Genomic DNA, 13,730 nt, shown 5'->3' on the forward strand with positions numbered 1-13,730 from the left:
GGGCATTGAGCAGAGCACCCAGGAAAGTCTTAGTTCACTAGTGGAGAATAATTAGCCCTAGACTGAGCACTGCTCTGGACCCACCTACAAAATCACAAAAGCAAGACTCAACCTAAGCACATTTTAGATAAGAGTTCAAGAATATTTATAGGGATACAAAAACATCCAGCATCTAGTAAGAATTTATGAGCTATACAAAACAGCATAAAAACATGAACTGTAATGAGACTAGTCAACCAACAAAAGCTTATCTAGAACTAAGATAGATGTTGGAATTAGCAGACAAGGACAATGCCATTATAATCGAGTTCCATATGTTCTAAAAGTTATGGAGGAGTATGGAAGGTTTTTAAAAGACCCAAATCAAACTTAATGTCTGTGATGAAAAATACGCTGGATGAGGTTAAAAGCATATTATACATGTTAGGAGAAAAGAGGAGAGAACTTACAGCAATAAAAGCTATACAACATGAAACACAAAGAGAAAATAATTTTGAAAATGAAAAGGGCATCAGTAATATGTAGGACACCTTTAAGTGCTCTAAGATATGTGTTATTTGAGTCCCTGAAGGAGGAGAGGGGGCAAGAAAAATATTTAAGAAATAAAGTCTGAATATGTACAAATTTGATAAAAACTAGAAACTCACACTCCTAAGATTCCCAACAAATTCCAAGCATAAGAAACACAAAGAAACTTATGCTGAAACACATCATGATCATATTGCTCACCATCAAGGATAAAGAGAAAATCTTAAAAGCAGGGAGAGAAAAAAATCCACATTATGTACAGAGGAACAAAGATAAGGATGACACTGGATTTCTTGTAGGAAGCAATGCAAGTGAGAATACAGTGGAGAAAAGTCCTTAAAGAGCCAAAGAGAAAAACTGTCAACCTAGAATTCTATATCCAGTGAAAATATCTTTCAAAAACAAAGGTGAAATAAAGAGATTTTCAAACATGCAACTGCCAAAAGACTTTATTGCCAGCAGTTCCACACTATAAGAAATGTTAAAGGAAATCCTTTTGACAAAAGGAAGATTATACCAGATAGAAATATGGATCTATATAAAAGAATAAAAAAAGACTGGAAATAACAATTACATGGGTAAATATATAGGAATTTTCTTATTTTAAAATTTTTAAAAAAAAAAACAATTGACTGTTTAAACATAAAGATTACAATGTATGGCTGAATTTATAACATGTATAAGAAAAATGTATGACAAAATTAGCATAAAGACTGGGAGTAGAGAAATAAAAGTAAACTATATAAAATTGTCTAATATACATGGATTGGTATAGTATTACTTGAAGATAGACTATGGTAAGTTTATAATGTACACTGTAAATCTTAAGCAATCACTAACATAACAAAACAAAAAAGATCTAGCTAATTAATAAATGAAGGAGAAAAATAAATAATAAAAATATTCAATCCATGACAAAGCAGAAAAAATACAGAGCAAAGAGCAGATGGGGCAGGTAGAAAACAAATAGCAAGCTGACAGACTTCCTAAATATCCATATGAAAACACAATATCTAAGAGCAAAAACAAATCTCATAGACAATATTACAACAAATTTAGATGACAAAGTATGACCATGAATCTCCTAGTACAAGCAGATGGGAAGAAACCACTAGTAGCCTCAAGAGCTGAATACTATTGACCTCTGTATGGGAGAAAGCAAATGAAAAAATGGGATTTCTAATGGACATGAGAACAGAAAAACTCAAAATAGCCAATAGATATTCACTGGAGAGTGTGGCAGAGCAATCTGAGAATTGTAGCTTAAACTGGAGAAGTTTTACCCCTTCAAATAGGGAGTGAATCAAGGGAACCATGGTATGGCCTAAAGACGCTGTGGGAGTCTAGCCCACATCAACTTTCAAAAAGGACCAAATGGGCTCCGTTTCAGATGTAGCCCTACACTGAAAGGAAATGACCCCAATTCTTCACCCTTTGTCCACACTCTGTGCAATGTAACTGTGCGGTGCTTTCCCACTCAGGGAAGCTTTCTCTGCCCCATTCTTTGATTCAGCCATATCACTCACTTTGGCCAATGTGACGTTAGCTTGAAAAGTGCTGGTGCATTTCTGCTTTCACTTTTCTCTCTCAACCGTCACTATAAGAACACACTCAGAGTTGCCTGCTGGAAGAGAGGACACATGCAGAGAAGACACAAGCCGCCTCAGTCATCCCAAATAGGCCATCCACAATCAGCCAACAATTGAGACGACACAGCCAAGATCAGTGGAGTTGTCTAGCTGAAGACCCTAGTCATGTGAGGTTATATGACATTAAGGTTTTGCGGTTGCTCTCTCTCTATTATTTTTGCAATAGCTAGCTGATGGGTATGCTAAAGAAAATTTTATTTAAGCATTTTATCTTGTGTATTATATTCTAAGTCTTTGGTAAGTGAAATTCAGTACATGGTCTACTAAGAATGGCTGCAGTTCTGCACGTTTATTTCCTTCACACTCATTACTTCTTTCATTACTTTTTGTATTTCAGTGAATGGGCACATTCTGATATCTGGACCCTCAAACTTGTGGTCTACCTAGAACCACAGTTTTATTCCACCAGGGGTGACAAGTCCTTGAGATAATATTTGTCACTTATATTCAGATAGACTAACTTATTATTAGACCCTTGCTTATTAATTTTAATTATGAATACACTGATAGCCTGTAATATATTTTATGGTATAATATGCAAAATAGAAATCCTCCAGCAGAGAGTAAGATCCTACGAGAAAATAGGGACAAAGACCCTAGAGATCTTAAGCCTTTGAGCTGTTATGTAAAGACATCAATAGATAAATTCAGTGTGACTGTAGAAGGCAGAAATTAAACTGAGGAATGCAAATTTTGTAAAATATATTATCTCAATCTTAAAACAAGCTTTTCTAACAAGAAATCACATCCAAAAAGACCCAGAGATGGTTCAAGGGGGGTACTAAGTGTCGATGCCATTCTTTCTTGTTTCTTCCTTCGTGGCCCTCATGGGATGGACCTGGAGCTTGCCATTGTTATCATCCCCTAATTGTCTTATTCTTACCTCTCTCAGAGGGGCCTTTTTCCACCCAATCCATGCTGTAATTACCTGAAATGGTTGCAGTAGTGCTCAAGGCATCGGGATTCCTCCTGCTTCATTCCCCCAGGTCATTAGGGACTACTACTATTCACGGGTGATTTTATCTTTGCTCTACTTAAATTTCCATTTTGCTCTCATTGTTCTCATTCTAAGGCCTGTAAGATATGCCCCAGTGCAGGAGAGGCATCCTCACATACCGTGACTCTCCAGGTTCAGTTGCCTTTTCTTTTCATTTCCTATTAAAAAATGTCCACAGGATTGGAAGACGGCTCACTCGATCATCTCTTTCATTGTCTTGTCTCTAGAGACGGGTGCACAATTACAGGGGATTTTCAGGCAAAAACAGTACTAAGGAAGCAAAGAAGACATTCTTAACTGAAAAATGGGATATTATTAATCTATGAGCAAAGTCTGAATCTGAGAATAAAATTATGTATTTCAAAACAAGATTTTTATATCCTGTGCAAAATTTTAACTTTTGAAATATGCTTAATTTTAACATTGTCTTTAATTTTCCTTTATATAGTTTTACAACTTTTTTTTGCTTTTCTAGAATTAAACACAATAACTTTTGTATCCTTGCATCCACCATTAGAAAATTGCTTAAGAGAAGTAAAGAAAGAAATATTCAGGTAAGAGATAAGATAAATTTATGTTGCTTTCAGCTAAATAATTAGTCATCCATGAGTATTTCTATGTGCCTTCATGTATAAAAATTATTCTATGATTGGTAAAACTTACTTGTTACAAATTACCTAAAAAACAGTTAGTATGCATCTTAAAAATATCAAGCCCCTTTCCTGAAGGGCAAATTACAACATAGGGGTTATTTCATAATAAATTGAAAGTAGACAAAGAAGTTTGGAAAGAAACTCCTTTCTAGTACTTGGGTATTCCCTTATTCTGACTGTTGTAAAGTCGGTGGCACATAGTGTTCAGCAACTGAATGACTGGATGACTACACATTATTCTGGAAAAAAATAATAACAATCTCAAGATAATTATTTCCTGGTCACTGCATACTGGCTGATATAGTCTCAGACAATAGGACGTAATTTGGTTACTAAAGCTGGAAACTACAAATAAAGCAAAATTTTCTGCTAGCATACTGCCAGATATCCCACTGTATAAGGTGAATTAGGTAGCTTTGAAAAGGCCTTCCTAGTTTCTCTAAAAATCTCTAGTCTCTTTCCTGTTCCATTACCCACTTATATCTGATGTCTGACGCCTGGAATTCCACTGCTCAATCTCATTCCTTTAGTTCTAGTTTTACAACAGGATAAAGTGCAAACATCCTTAGAAAACTTAACATGGGCACCTAGTGCTTTTCTCAAAGATAAATTTAATTAAGTGAATTTCAATTTGTAAGGGGAGCAAAGAGGGTCAAGAAGAGGTCTAAGAATCATATGACTGAGCTGTTGGCAGTGTCTTCCTTTTGTGAACTAAGTTGCTAACTTTTTAAGAAAAGTTAGTATTGGGAGGAGAGGAGAAAGATCAGGTGATGAGAGGACGATGAGAGCAATAGTCGCTGACAGATTTGGGGAGAGGATGGAGAAGACAGAGTGGTCACACGCATAAGGGAGGATGAGAGCCAGAGAGAAAATATGGTGATTTTGCCATACCGCTAAACCAAAAATTAATACTTCTTACATCATTTGCTGCTTTTGATAAGGTGCACAATCTCTCCACTCTGTTGGCTGGGTTTAAATAACAGTTGATTGTAAAGTCTGAATAAGGAGAGAAATGGCAGTGTCACTTTATTGGAGAAAACAGAAAGTTTCCAAGATATAGGACAAATGAATCACACAAATTAACCGTGTGACAGATTCAAGGTAACCATTTTGAAAATTTTAATGCGTTTACCGTTACCTCTCTAAATGCATACATCATAAAATTAGTTTTCAAAACTGATTTTTTCCTTTCCAAACCAAAATTTTAGCCAACACATTGTTTTGAAGTTTCCTTTCTTTTACTTGCACAGATGTCTGAGATCAAATTGGCTTCCTGAGAGATTTGTAGGATCCATGGGGTTTTCCTCTTAGTAGCATGTCTGAGCTTTGTTCACTTCAAGAAACTAAAGATGCATTCACCTTTCAAGGTTTTTAATTTATGATACCCAGCTAAATCTCTTGTTAACCTTTTTCAAACTCTCGCAAACTGTTTAGTTCTTCACCTGTATTAATGTCTAATGTCTATTCATGGGGCTTTAAATCACTCTTGAATTTGATCCTTCTGTTCTAAAATAAAGCACTATTGAGGATAAGATGAATTTGGAATTAAAGAATTTGAAATTAAAGATGAGAACAAATAATTATACATCTCTCAAAACCTTCTGATATATTAAACTTACCATATAAATCAAGTGAGCTAAACAAGTATAAAGAACTAATGCTTTATGCATGGAAGTCATATGTGTTATCATGGGAAGAGCACTGGATTTGGAGAATCACCTTAGAAAACTATGAGTTAGGTAATTTACACGTGTGTGCTGATGGGCAATTACAATATACCTCAGATTCAGTTCCTATAAAAGGGTGCAACAAATCATACCTAACACAATTGGATGGCAAAAAGGAAATGATAACTAAATTTCAGTGTTGTCAACAAGAGAAAAGTGACATTTTATGAAAGCAGGAAATAGGTAGAAAGTTCAATTTTTAATCTTGTCTTGTACCTCTTAGCAGGTTCTTGCCATGGGTGACAAGGGAGCAGGCAACCACTCAGATGTAACTGACTTCATTCTTGTAGGCTTCAGGGTCCGTCCAGAGTTCCACAGTCTCTTCTTCCTTCTATTCCTGCTGGTCTATGGCATGGTTCTTTTGGGGAACATTAGTATGATGGCAATCATTGTGACTGATTCTCAGCTGAACACGCCAATGTATTTCTTTCTAGGCAATCTGTCCTTCATTGACCTCTCCTACTCCACCATTATTGCACCCAAAGCCATGGTCAACTTCCTGTCTGAGAAAAAGATTGTCTCCTTTGCAGGGTGTGTTGCCCAGTTATTCTTTTTTACACTCTTCATTGTAACAGAGGGGTTTGTCCTGGCAGCCATGGCCTACGACCGCTTCATTGCCATCTGCAATCCTCTTCTTTATGGTGTCCACATGTCAAGACATCTTTGCACTCAGATGGTTGCTGGTTCCTATTTCTGTGGCTGGGTCAGTTCCATCCTCCAAGCCAGCATAACGTTCTCAGCATCTTTCTGTGCATCTCGAGTCATTGATCACTTCTACTGTGATTCTTACCAAATTGAGAAGATTTCCTGTTCTAGTCTCTTTGTCAATAAGATAGTATCTTTTAGTTTGGCTGCCTTCATTATTTTGCCCACAATAGTCGTTATTGTAGTATCTTACGTGTACATCGTGACCACAGTCCTGAAGATCCCCTCTAGCGAAGGGAGGAAGAAAGCCTTCTCCACTTGCAGCTCCCATCTGGGGGTTGTAAGTTTGCTCTATGGGACTGTCTCCTTTGTGTATCTCATACCTCCAAGCAATCCTGAACTTCGTAAAGTGGCTTCAGTATTTTACATATTGGTCACACCCATGTTAAACCCTCTGATCTACTCTCTAAGAAACAAGGATGTCAAACAAGCTTTGAGGAAAATCCTATGGAGGAGAAAAGCTTTATCCTAATTCTACTTTCTTGTGATTTCCTCATTAATGGGCCCATTGATTGTTTCATCCTAATTTGCTTTTAACATGGTTTCAAGCTTGAGCCACTTAAGGCTTCTTTAAGTTGACCATCCGACAGATGAATTATTTTCACTGAAGGAGTAGTACCAATCCGTCTCTCACTCTACCCTAAGAGCAGTGTTACATTTTGGGCATCAATAAAATTTGCAGCCATTCTATACACAGAAATATACTCCTCACTCTTTCTAGGTATAATTCTATGATGGTGGGGGAAAGGAGTATTTAATTTAATTTAATTTAATTTAATCTTTTCCGCTGGGTCTATTGAGATGGTAGGTAGAAAAATTGCTTTGGTAGGATGTTAAGCTCAGAATGTTTAATCTCTTATGATTAGAAGAAGTGTCCACCCAAGGCAAGATCATTTCTGAATCGTAATATTTAGTTCTTTTATAAAATCTATTCACAGTGATTTGAATCTGGGTCCATAATTCTTGAATAAAATCATACTATAAGTTTTTTTTGGTCTGTGCCATCATGAGTTTATCAGGAGAACTCAATAAATCATTGGTGTTCAATTAATTGTATCTTATTATTTATCTTTACCATTAACTATTATTGATTTATTATCATATCAAAGAGATGGAGAAACATATTTGTATCCAATCTACTAAAAACTGGGTACCCAAATCCATAAAGAGAAAGTCTTTAATACTGATGTCCTATCTTGAAAATTGCATTAGATGTTTCAAACCACTTATACCAGTTTGTGCCGGATTATTTTTGTTTTCTTTGATAACTGCTATTTATACGTACAAAATTTTTGTTTGCTCTATATTTGATATTTAAATTATATGTGAACTTTTTGTTTCCCTAGTATTCGTTATATAGGCGTTGTACTTTAATGAAGCTATTTACGTTTTTAAAGTAATATCTTTGTTGCCATGTTGCTATAATTTTCCTGACCAGGTTGTGCTTTCACATGCAAATTGTAAGTAATTCAAATCTCCAAATATGATAAAATCAACAGAAAAGATTATTGAAGAAAAGTATCAAGGGTTTTTTCCTATTGTATATCTTTCAGGTGTATTATGGGATAAAGTTGTAATGTTGATGGGAAGATGCAGAAGGATGTTGTAAAAGATGTTGTACTGTTTAATGTGTTTGCTTACTTCTACAATATCAGAATATATCATGTAGTCAATCGATTTTGAAAGATACCAGTGATCTTAGCGAGTACAATTCCTTGCAGAGGTTAGAAAAGGAGGGGCAGGATAAGGAGGGATGGGGAATGGTAGAACAGAGTACCCCAGTATTTAAGATACTATTAATAAACACAGGTTTCTCTTCCAATTCTTACATATTCCAACTTAGAAAAATTCCTTAATTAGAGACTACTTCAATATTTTTTCTCACAGAAAAAAGTGCGTTTTTGTACTATTCTGAATGTGGTTCTAGAGTTCAAAAATGGACTTTGCTTCTTACCAATATTTCCAATAAATCGATTATTATTGTTTCACCATCTGTTGCACTTCAACTATAAGCATCCTTTTTTCATTTGCTTAATTGAGTATGTATCAGTTAGGTTTATTAGCTCATAAAACACTGAAAATTACAAGCAAGGGGAATTTATTAGAAGACTATGTGGAGCACACTGAATGAAGAGAAAAGCTAGCCTTGTAATTGGGCAGGAACAAGGCATCCCACGGAATGAAGAAACAGGAGCTGGAGAAGACTCTCCTAGCAGAATTCAACCTCATTTAATGCTCCATCTGGAACATGTGAACTCCAAGTTTTTCAAACTATCATTTTCCTTTCCTGTAAATTTAAATTCTGATACAGTGTACCATATATGCTAAGTTTTGGGTTTGTCTCTGCCCCTTTACTAGGGGGTGGCTGGACCCTTGACTATGACCTTATTTAATTAGAAAAAAATTGAATCTTCAAAACATAATGGCACACCTATTAAAATGGCTTAAATCCAAAAACCTGACAATACTATATACTGGTGAGAATGTAGAGCAACAGAAACTCTCATTCATTGCTCATGAAGATGAAAAACAGCCCAGCAGATGCTTTGGCAGATCCTTATAAGTTAAACATAGACTAATTATACAAACCAGCCTTTGCGCTCATAGGTATTTACCCAACTGATTTGAAAACTTATGTTCACATAAAAACTATACATGAGGGGCCAGCCCAGTGATGCAGTGGTTAAGTTCACATGTTCCACTTTGGCGGCCCGGGGTTTACCAGTTTGGGTCCTGGGTGCAGACCTACATACCGCTTGTTAAGCCATGCTGTGGCAAGCGTCCCACATTTAAAGTAGAGGAAGATGGGCATGGATGTTAGCTCAGGGCCGATCTTCCTCAGAAAAAAAGAAAGAAAGAAAGAAAGAAAGAAAAACTGCACATGAAAACACAGACAATTTTCAGGGTGGTGGAATTAGTCTTACATAGTACTATTGAGGTAGATGCATGTCATAAAGTTTCCAATCACCTTCCTTCCAAGTCCCTTACCATTCAGTGAAACCATTGGCCACAGCCCATGAATCTGTATATGATCACATGTCTGGCTATTTCTCCTTCTAATCAAAGCCATCCACTTTCAGTTGGTGCCTGCATATCATGCAGAACCATCTGTAAACCAGGCCTGAGTCTTCCTTTTCTCTGTCAGTTGATCACAGAGAACTCTTTCCCCAGCCACCCCTGTCACTGCTCAATGAGCTCATGAAGAAAGTGGCCGTGGTGGCACAGATGGAGGTTATACATGGGCTCAGCGACAGGGACTTCCAGTCACCAAATCTGACCTGGCATGGCTATTGCTGAGTGCCCAGTCTTCCAGTAGCAGAGGCTAAGACTGAGTCCCCCAAACGGCCCCTTTTCCTGGGTAGATCAGCCTAGTGGCAGGTTGATTACATTGGACTGCTTCCATCATGGAAGGTGCAGAATTTTGTTCTCACCAGAATAGACACTCTAGATTCAAGTTTGCATTCCCTGAATGCAATGTTTCTGCCCAAACTAGCATCCATGGAGAAAGAGAATGCTTTGTTCACCATCATGGTATTTTACACAACATTGCTTCTACCAGTGAACTCACTTCAGAGCAAAAGGAGTGCAGCAAATGCCCATACTCATGAAATTCACTGGTCTTACCATGTTTCCCACCATCATTAAGCAGCTGGTTTGACAGAATGGTGGAATGGCCCTTTGAAGACCTAGTTGCAGCACTATTTACCTGACAATACCTCGCAGGGCTGGGGCAAGGTTCTTCAGAAAGCTTTTTATGCTCTGAAACAGCATCCAGTGTATGGTGCTGTTTCTCTCACAGCCTGAATTCATGGGTGTAGGAATCAATGGGTGAAAATGGGAGTGGCATCACTCATTATTACCCCTAGGAACCCACCAGCAAATTTTTTGCTTCTTGTTCTTATGGTCATATGACCTGCTGGCCTAGAGGTCTCCAAAGGAATGGCATATTCTGGTGGCTGTGGCCTTTGAACTTGGCGGATGCCTGATTGGGCCCCAGGGCTCTGCACCAGAAGCCCACATCGCTGTCCTGGGATCTTGGGCCTCCAGTAAGGCAACGAATTTGCAGCCCACCCGTACGTGCACTTCACTCCTTCCTTCTGGTCTGGAGAGGTCCCCCGTTGCACAGTGTTTGGCTTTGAACCCTTTTTCCTCACTTAGCTAAGCTACTGGGGAGAGACATCGCTGCACTGTGACTGAGTTAGGTGTGCCAAGCGTCCACGATGATCGGGGTTTGCTTAATAGGTGACATGAGCCACACCCCTTACGGAGGAGTCTGGGACAAGGGGCCTCTGGAATCTGGGGCACCCAGCCCTTTCTCACGCTAGGACTCCCCTGCTGGCACCCTTAGAACTCCGGAGATCCCGCAACATCACGAGATTGGGCTTCCTCTGGGACTAGTAGGTGTTGGCAGCCGCTCCTCAGGTCTGAATCTGCCATTCTTCCAGCAGCTCCAGAGCTTATCGCATCACAGCCCATCCTCCCTCTGCCGCTCCGTCACGCCCCCTGCCCCCCTCCCCGTACTGTCTCACTTTCCTGAAGTCGCTTGGCGCACTTTGCAGGCTCCAGCAGCACCTTGTTTGCCTTCCTTGAAAACCCCACACTTTACCTACTCGGACGGCCCTCTGCTCTGGCCTGCGGGCGTCCCCCGTCGCCTTTTTTTTTTTTTTTAAGGTGAATAATTTAAAGATGACTTTTACTATTACGCCATAGCAATATCTACCCTGCGCAACACGGAAAACTAAAACTGAAAGAAAAACTAACAAAATGTTATACCTATGGGTCTATGGTTCTACTCATTCCCTTGATGGATCTTTGATCTTATGATGGAGTGCCTTGATTCCTTGTATAGAAGTGCTAACCCGGGAATTATGATAAAGCTGATGGCACAGCAGGGCATAATTTTAAAAGAACTAGAAACCCTTAGAGCCCCACTTATCCTTGAATGTGGATTTACAAATACATACATGGGCTATGAAGTAGATTTCTCTCCAAACATCGATAATCAGAAGCAAATCCTATCGCCTAAGGCTGTTTTCATTCTTCATTCGTCAAAGAGAAAATTTCATTTGTCAGTTACTCCATATATCTTCAGATATACGAGTTTTCCCTTATAAGTACAATTCTGGAAAGATTTTCTGTATCCAATCGGATGGATGTTCATCTTTAAAGATATTTATGAATAAATCTTTTCTTTGATTATACAATGAAGTATTGTGGCTCAGAACTGGAATGGTATGAGCAGAATACTCAACTTAATACTTTGATAAGTAATAAGTGAAAAGATATTACACAGAAGTATGATACACAATTCTGGGTGTGGTCTCACCTACCTATATTTAAAAAAAAAACTTATGGGAGGCAGGGGTAACATATTTATCAGTTTATTGACTTACAGGTCAGTGCAAGCCAGGACATCTTACTGAAAGTGTAATGGTAGTCTTATATACCTGTTCCCTGCTGGCTCCCCACTCTGCTGGAACTGTGCAGTCTTTAAAATCTAGTACAATTGCAAAATTGTGTCTGAAAAGGGAGAGGGAAGGAGAGAAGGAGAGAGACTGACTTGCTAACTTGGAAAAACCAAATCAGTGACCTATAATTGAAAGGGAATAATGCGAAGTTAATCTTTGGCCCCTTACTGATTCAAAAAAACAAGCACACCCCAGTTCTTATGGGAAGCTTTAGCCTTTTTGAGAAGGCTTATTACCTTTTTATTTTCCTTGCTGATATAGAGATTTTATTTAAATTGCATTGAGTTTTTACAGCATATTGTATGTTTGTCACAATGCAGCTGCACAGTGGATCATGTCACACCCACAAGAGCTCTGAAAGGACTGTTTGATAAATATATCTGAGGTGAGACCCAGAGTCTCTCTCCAACGCCATGCAGTTCACTGATGGGACGGTCCCTCAAGACAGCCACACAAGGTAGACACATACAGTCTCCTCAAGTGTTAGCAACCTTACTCCTCCTGAAAATGGGCGGAATGAAGCGCAATAAAAGTCAAGTTAATTAACAAGCCACTCACAACTGGTTGCACATTGTAATGGCTGAGAAAACGCTTAGAAGAATTTAAGGTATCAGCGACAAGGAATAGTTTGTTACCTTTTCAATGATCTCAGGAATTTCCCAGATACAAAATCTTAATCATTCAACTCCATTTAAACAACAACAAAAAAGTTCGTAAGCATTTCCTCCTTATTTCATTATGAATACATTTGTGTGTGTGTGTATCATGCGACATAAGATGTATTGACTTTACGTCACGGTTTTTCTGGTTTTCTGGCTTTACTGAGATATAGTTGACATATAATATTGTTTAAGGTGTACAACGTGATATTTCATATATGTATATATTATGAAATGATTACCACAATAAGATAAGTTAACACATCCATCACCTCGCATAGTTACTTTTAAATTTTTTGTAGTAAGAACATTTAAGATCTGTTCTCTTTCAACTTTCAGATATACAATACAGTATTGTTAATTATAGGCACCATACTGTACACTAGGCCCTCAGAATTTACTCATAACTGGAATTTGGTACCTCTGGACCGCCATCAACCATTTCCCCCACCTCTCAGCGCCTGGCAACTGTCATTCTGCTCTGTTTCTATGAGTTTGGTTTTCTTAGATACCGTATATGTGAGATCATACGGTATTTGTCTTTCTCTTTCTGACTTATTTCACTTGAGGGCATAATGCCCTCAAGGTTCATCATGTTGTCGCAGATGACAGGATTTCCTTCTTTTTGATGGCTGAATAATATTTAATTACCTATATATATTTTTTATCCCTTCATCTAGTGATAGACACATAGATAGTTTCCATGTCTTGACTATTGTAAATAATGCTGCAGTGAACATGGCAGTACGGATATCTTTTTGAGATACTGATTTTATTTCCTTCAGATATATACCCAGAAGTGGGCTTACTGGATCTTATAGCAGTCCTATTTTTAATTTTTTGAGGAACTTCCTTACTGTTTCCATAGTGGCTGCCCCAATTTACATTCCCACCAACACTACAAAAGGGTTCACTTTTCTCCACAAACTCACCAGCACTTATCTCTTGTCTTTTTGATAATAACCAGTCTGACAGGTGTAAGCTAGCTTCTCAATGTAGTTTTGATTTGCATTTCCATGATGATTAGTGATGTTGAGCACCTTTTCGTTTACCTGTTGACTTTTTCTGTATCTTCTTTGAAAAAATGTCTGTTCAGGTCCTCTGCCCATTTTGGGTTTTTTTGCCCATATTGTTTGTTTTTTCTTCTATTAAGTTGTATGAGTTCCTTTATATTTTGGATATTAACCCCTTGTAAGATATGTTGCTTGCAAATATTTTCTCACATTCTGTAGGATGCCTTTTCATTTTGTTGATTGTTTATTTTGCTGTCCAGAAGCTTTTTTGTTTGATCTAGTTCCAATTGTTTATTTTTGTTTTTGTTGCTTGTGCTTTGGTGTCATATCC

At 38.0% G+C, this 13,730-nt stretch overlaps 1 protein-coding gene across 1 annotated transcript; it reads left to right on the forward strand.

Moving 5' to 3' along the window:
- Positions 1-5,789: 5,789 nt before the first annotated feature.
- On the forward strand, positions 5,790-6,731 carry OR9K1 (olfactory receptor family 9 subfamily K member 1). The gene has a single exon (NM_001390877.1). The coding sequence runs from the start codon at positions 5,790-5,792 to the stop codon at positions 6,729-6,731; it is 942 nt and encodes a 313-aa protein (NP_001377806.1).
- The last annotated feature ends 6,999 nt before the right edge of the window (positions 6,732-13,730 follow it).

This window comes from Equus caballus, chromosome 6 (genome assembly GCF_041296265.1).
Source record: "Equus caballus isolate H_3958 breed thoroughbred chromosome 6, TB-T2T, whole genome shotgun sequence".
In the NCBI taxonomy this organism is placed as follows: Eukaryota; Metazoa; Chordata; class Mammalia; order Perissodactyla; family Equidae; genus Equus; species Equus caballus.

Bases quoted from the DNA above. Each gene is read 5' to 3' on its own strand.
- OR9K1 (NM_001390877.1), top strand. From the start codon at position 5,790: ATGGGTGACAAGGGAGCAGGCAACCACTCAGATGTAACTGACTTCATT.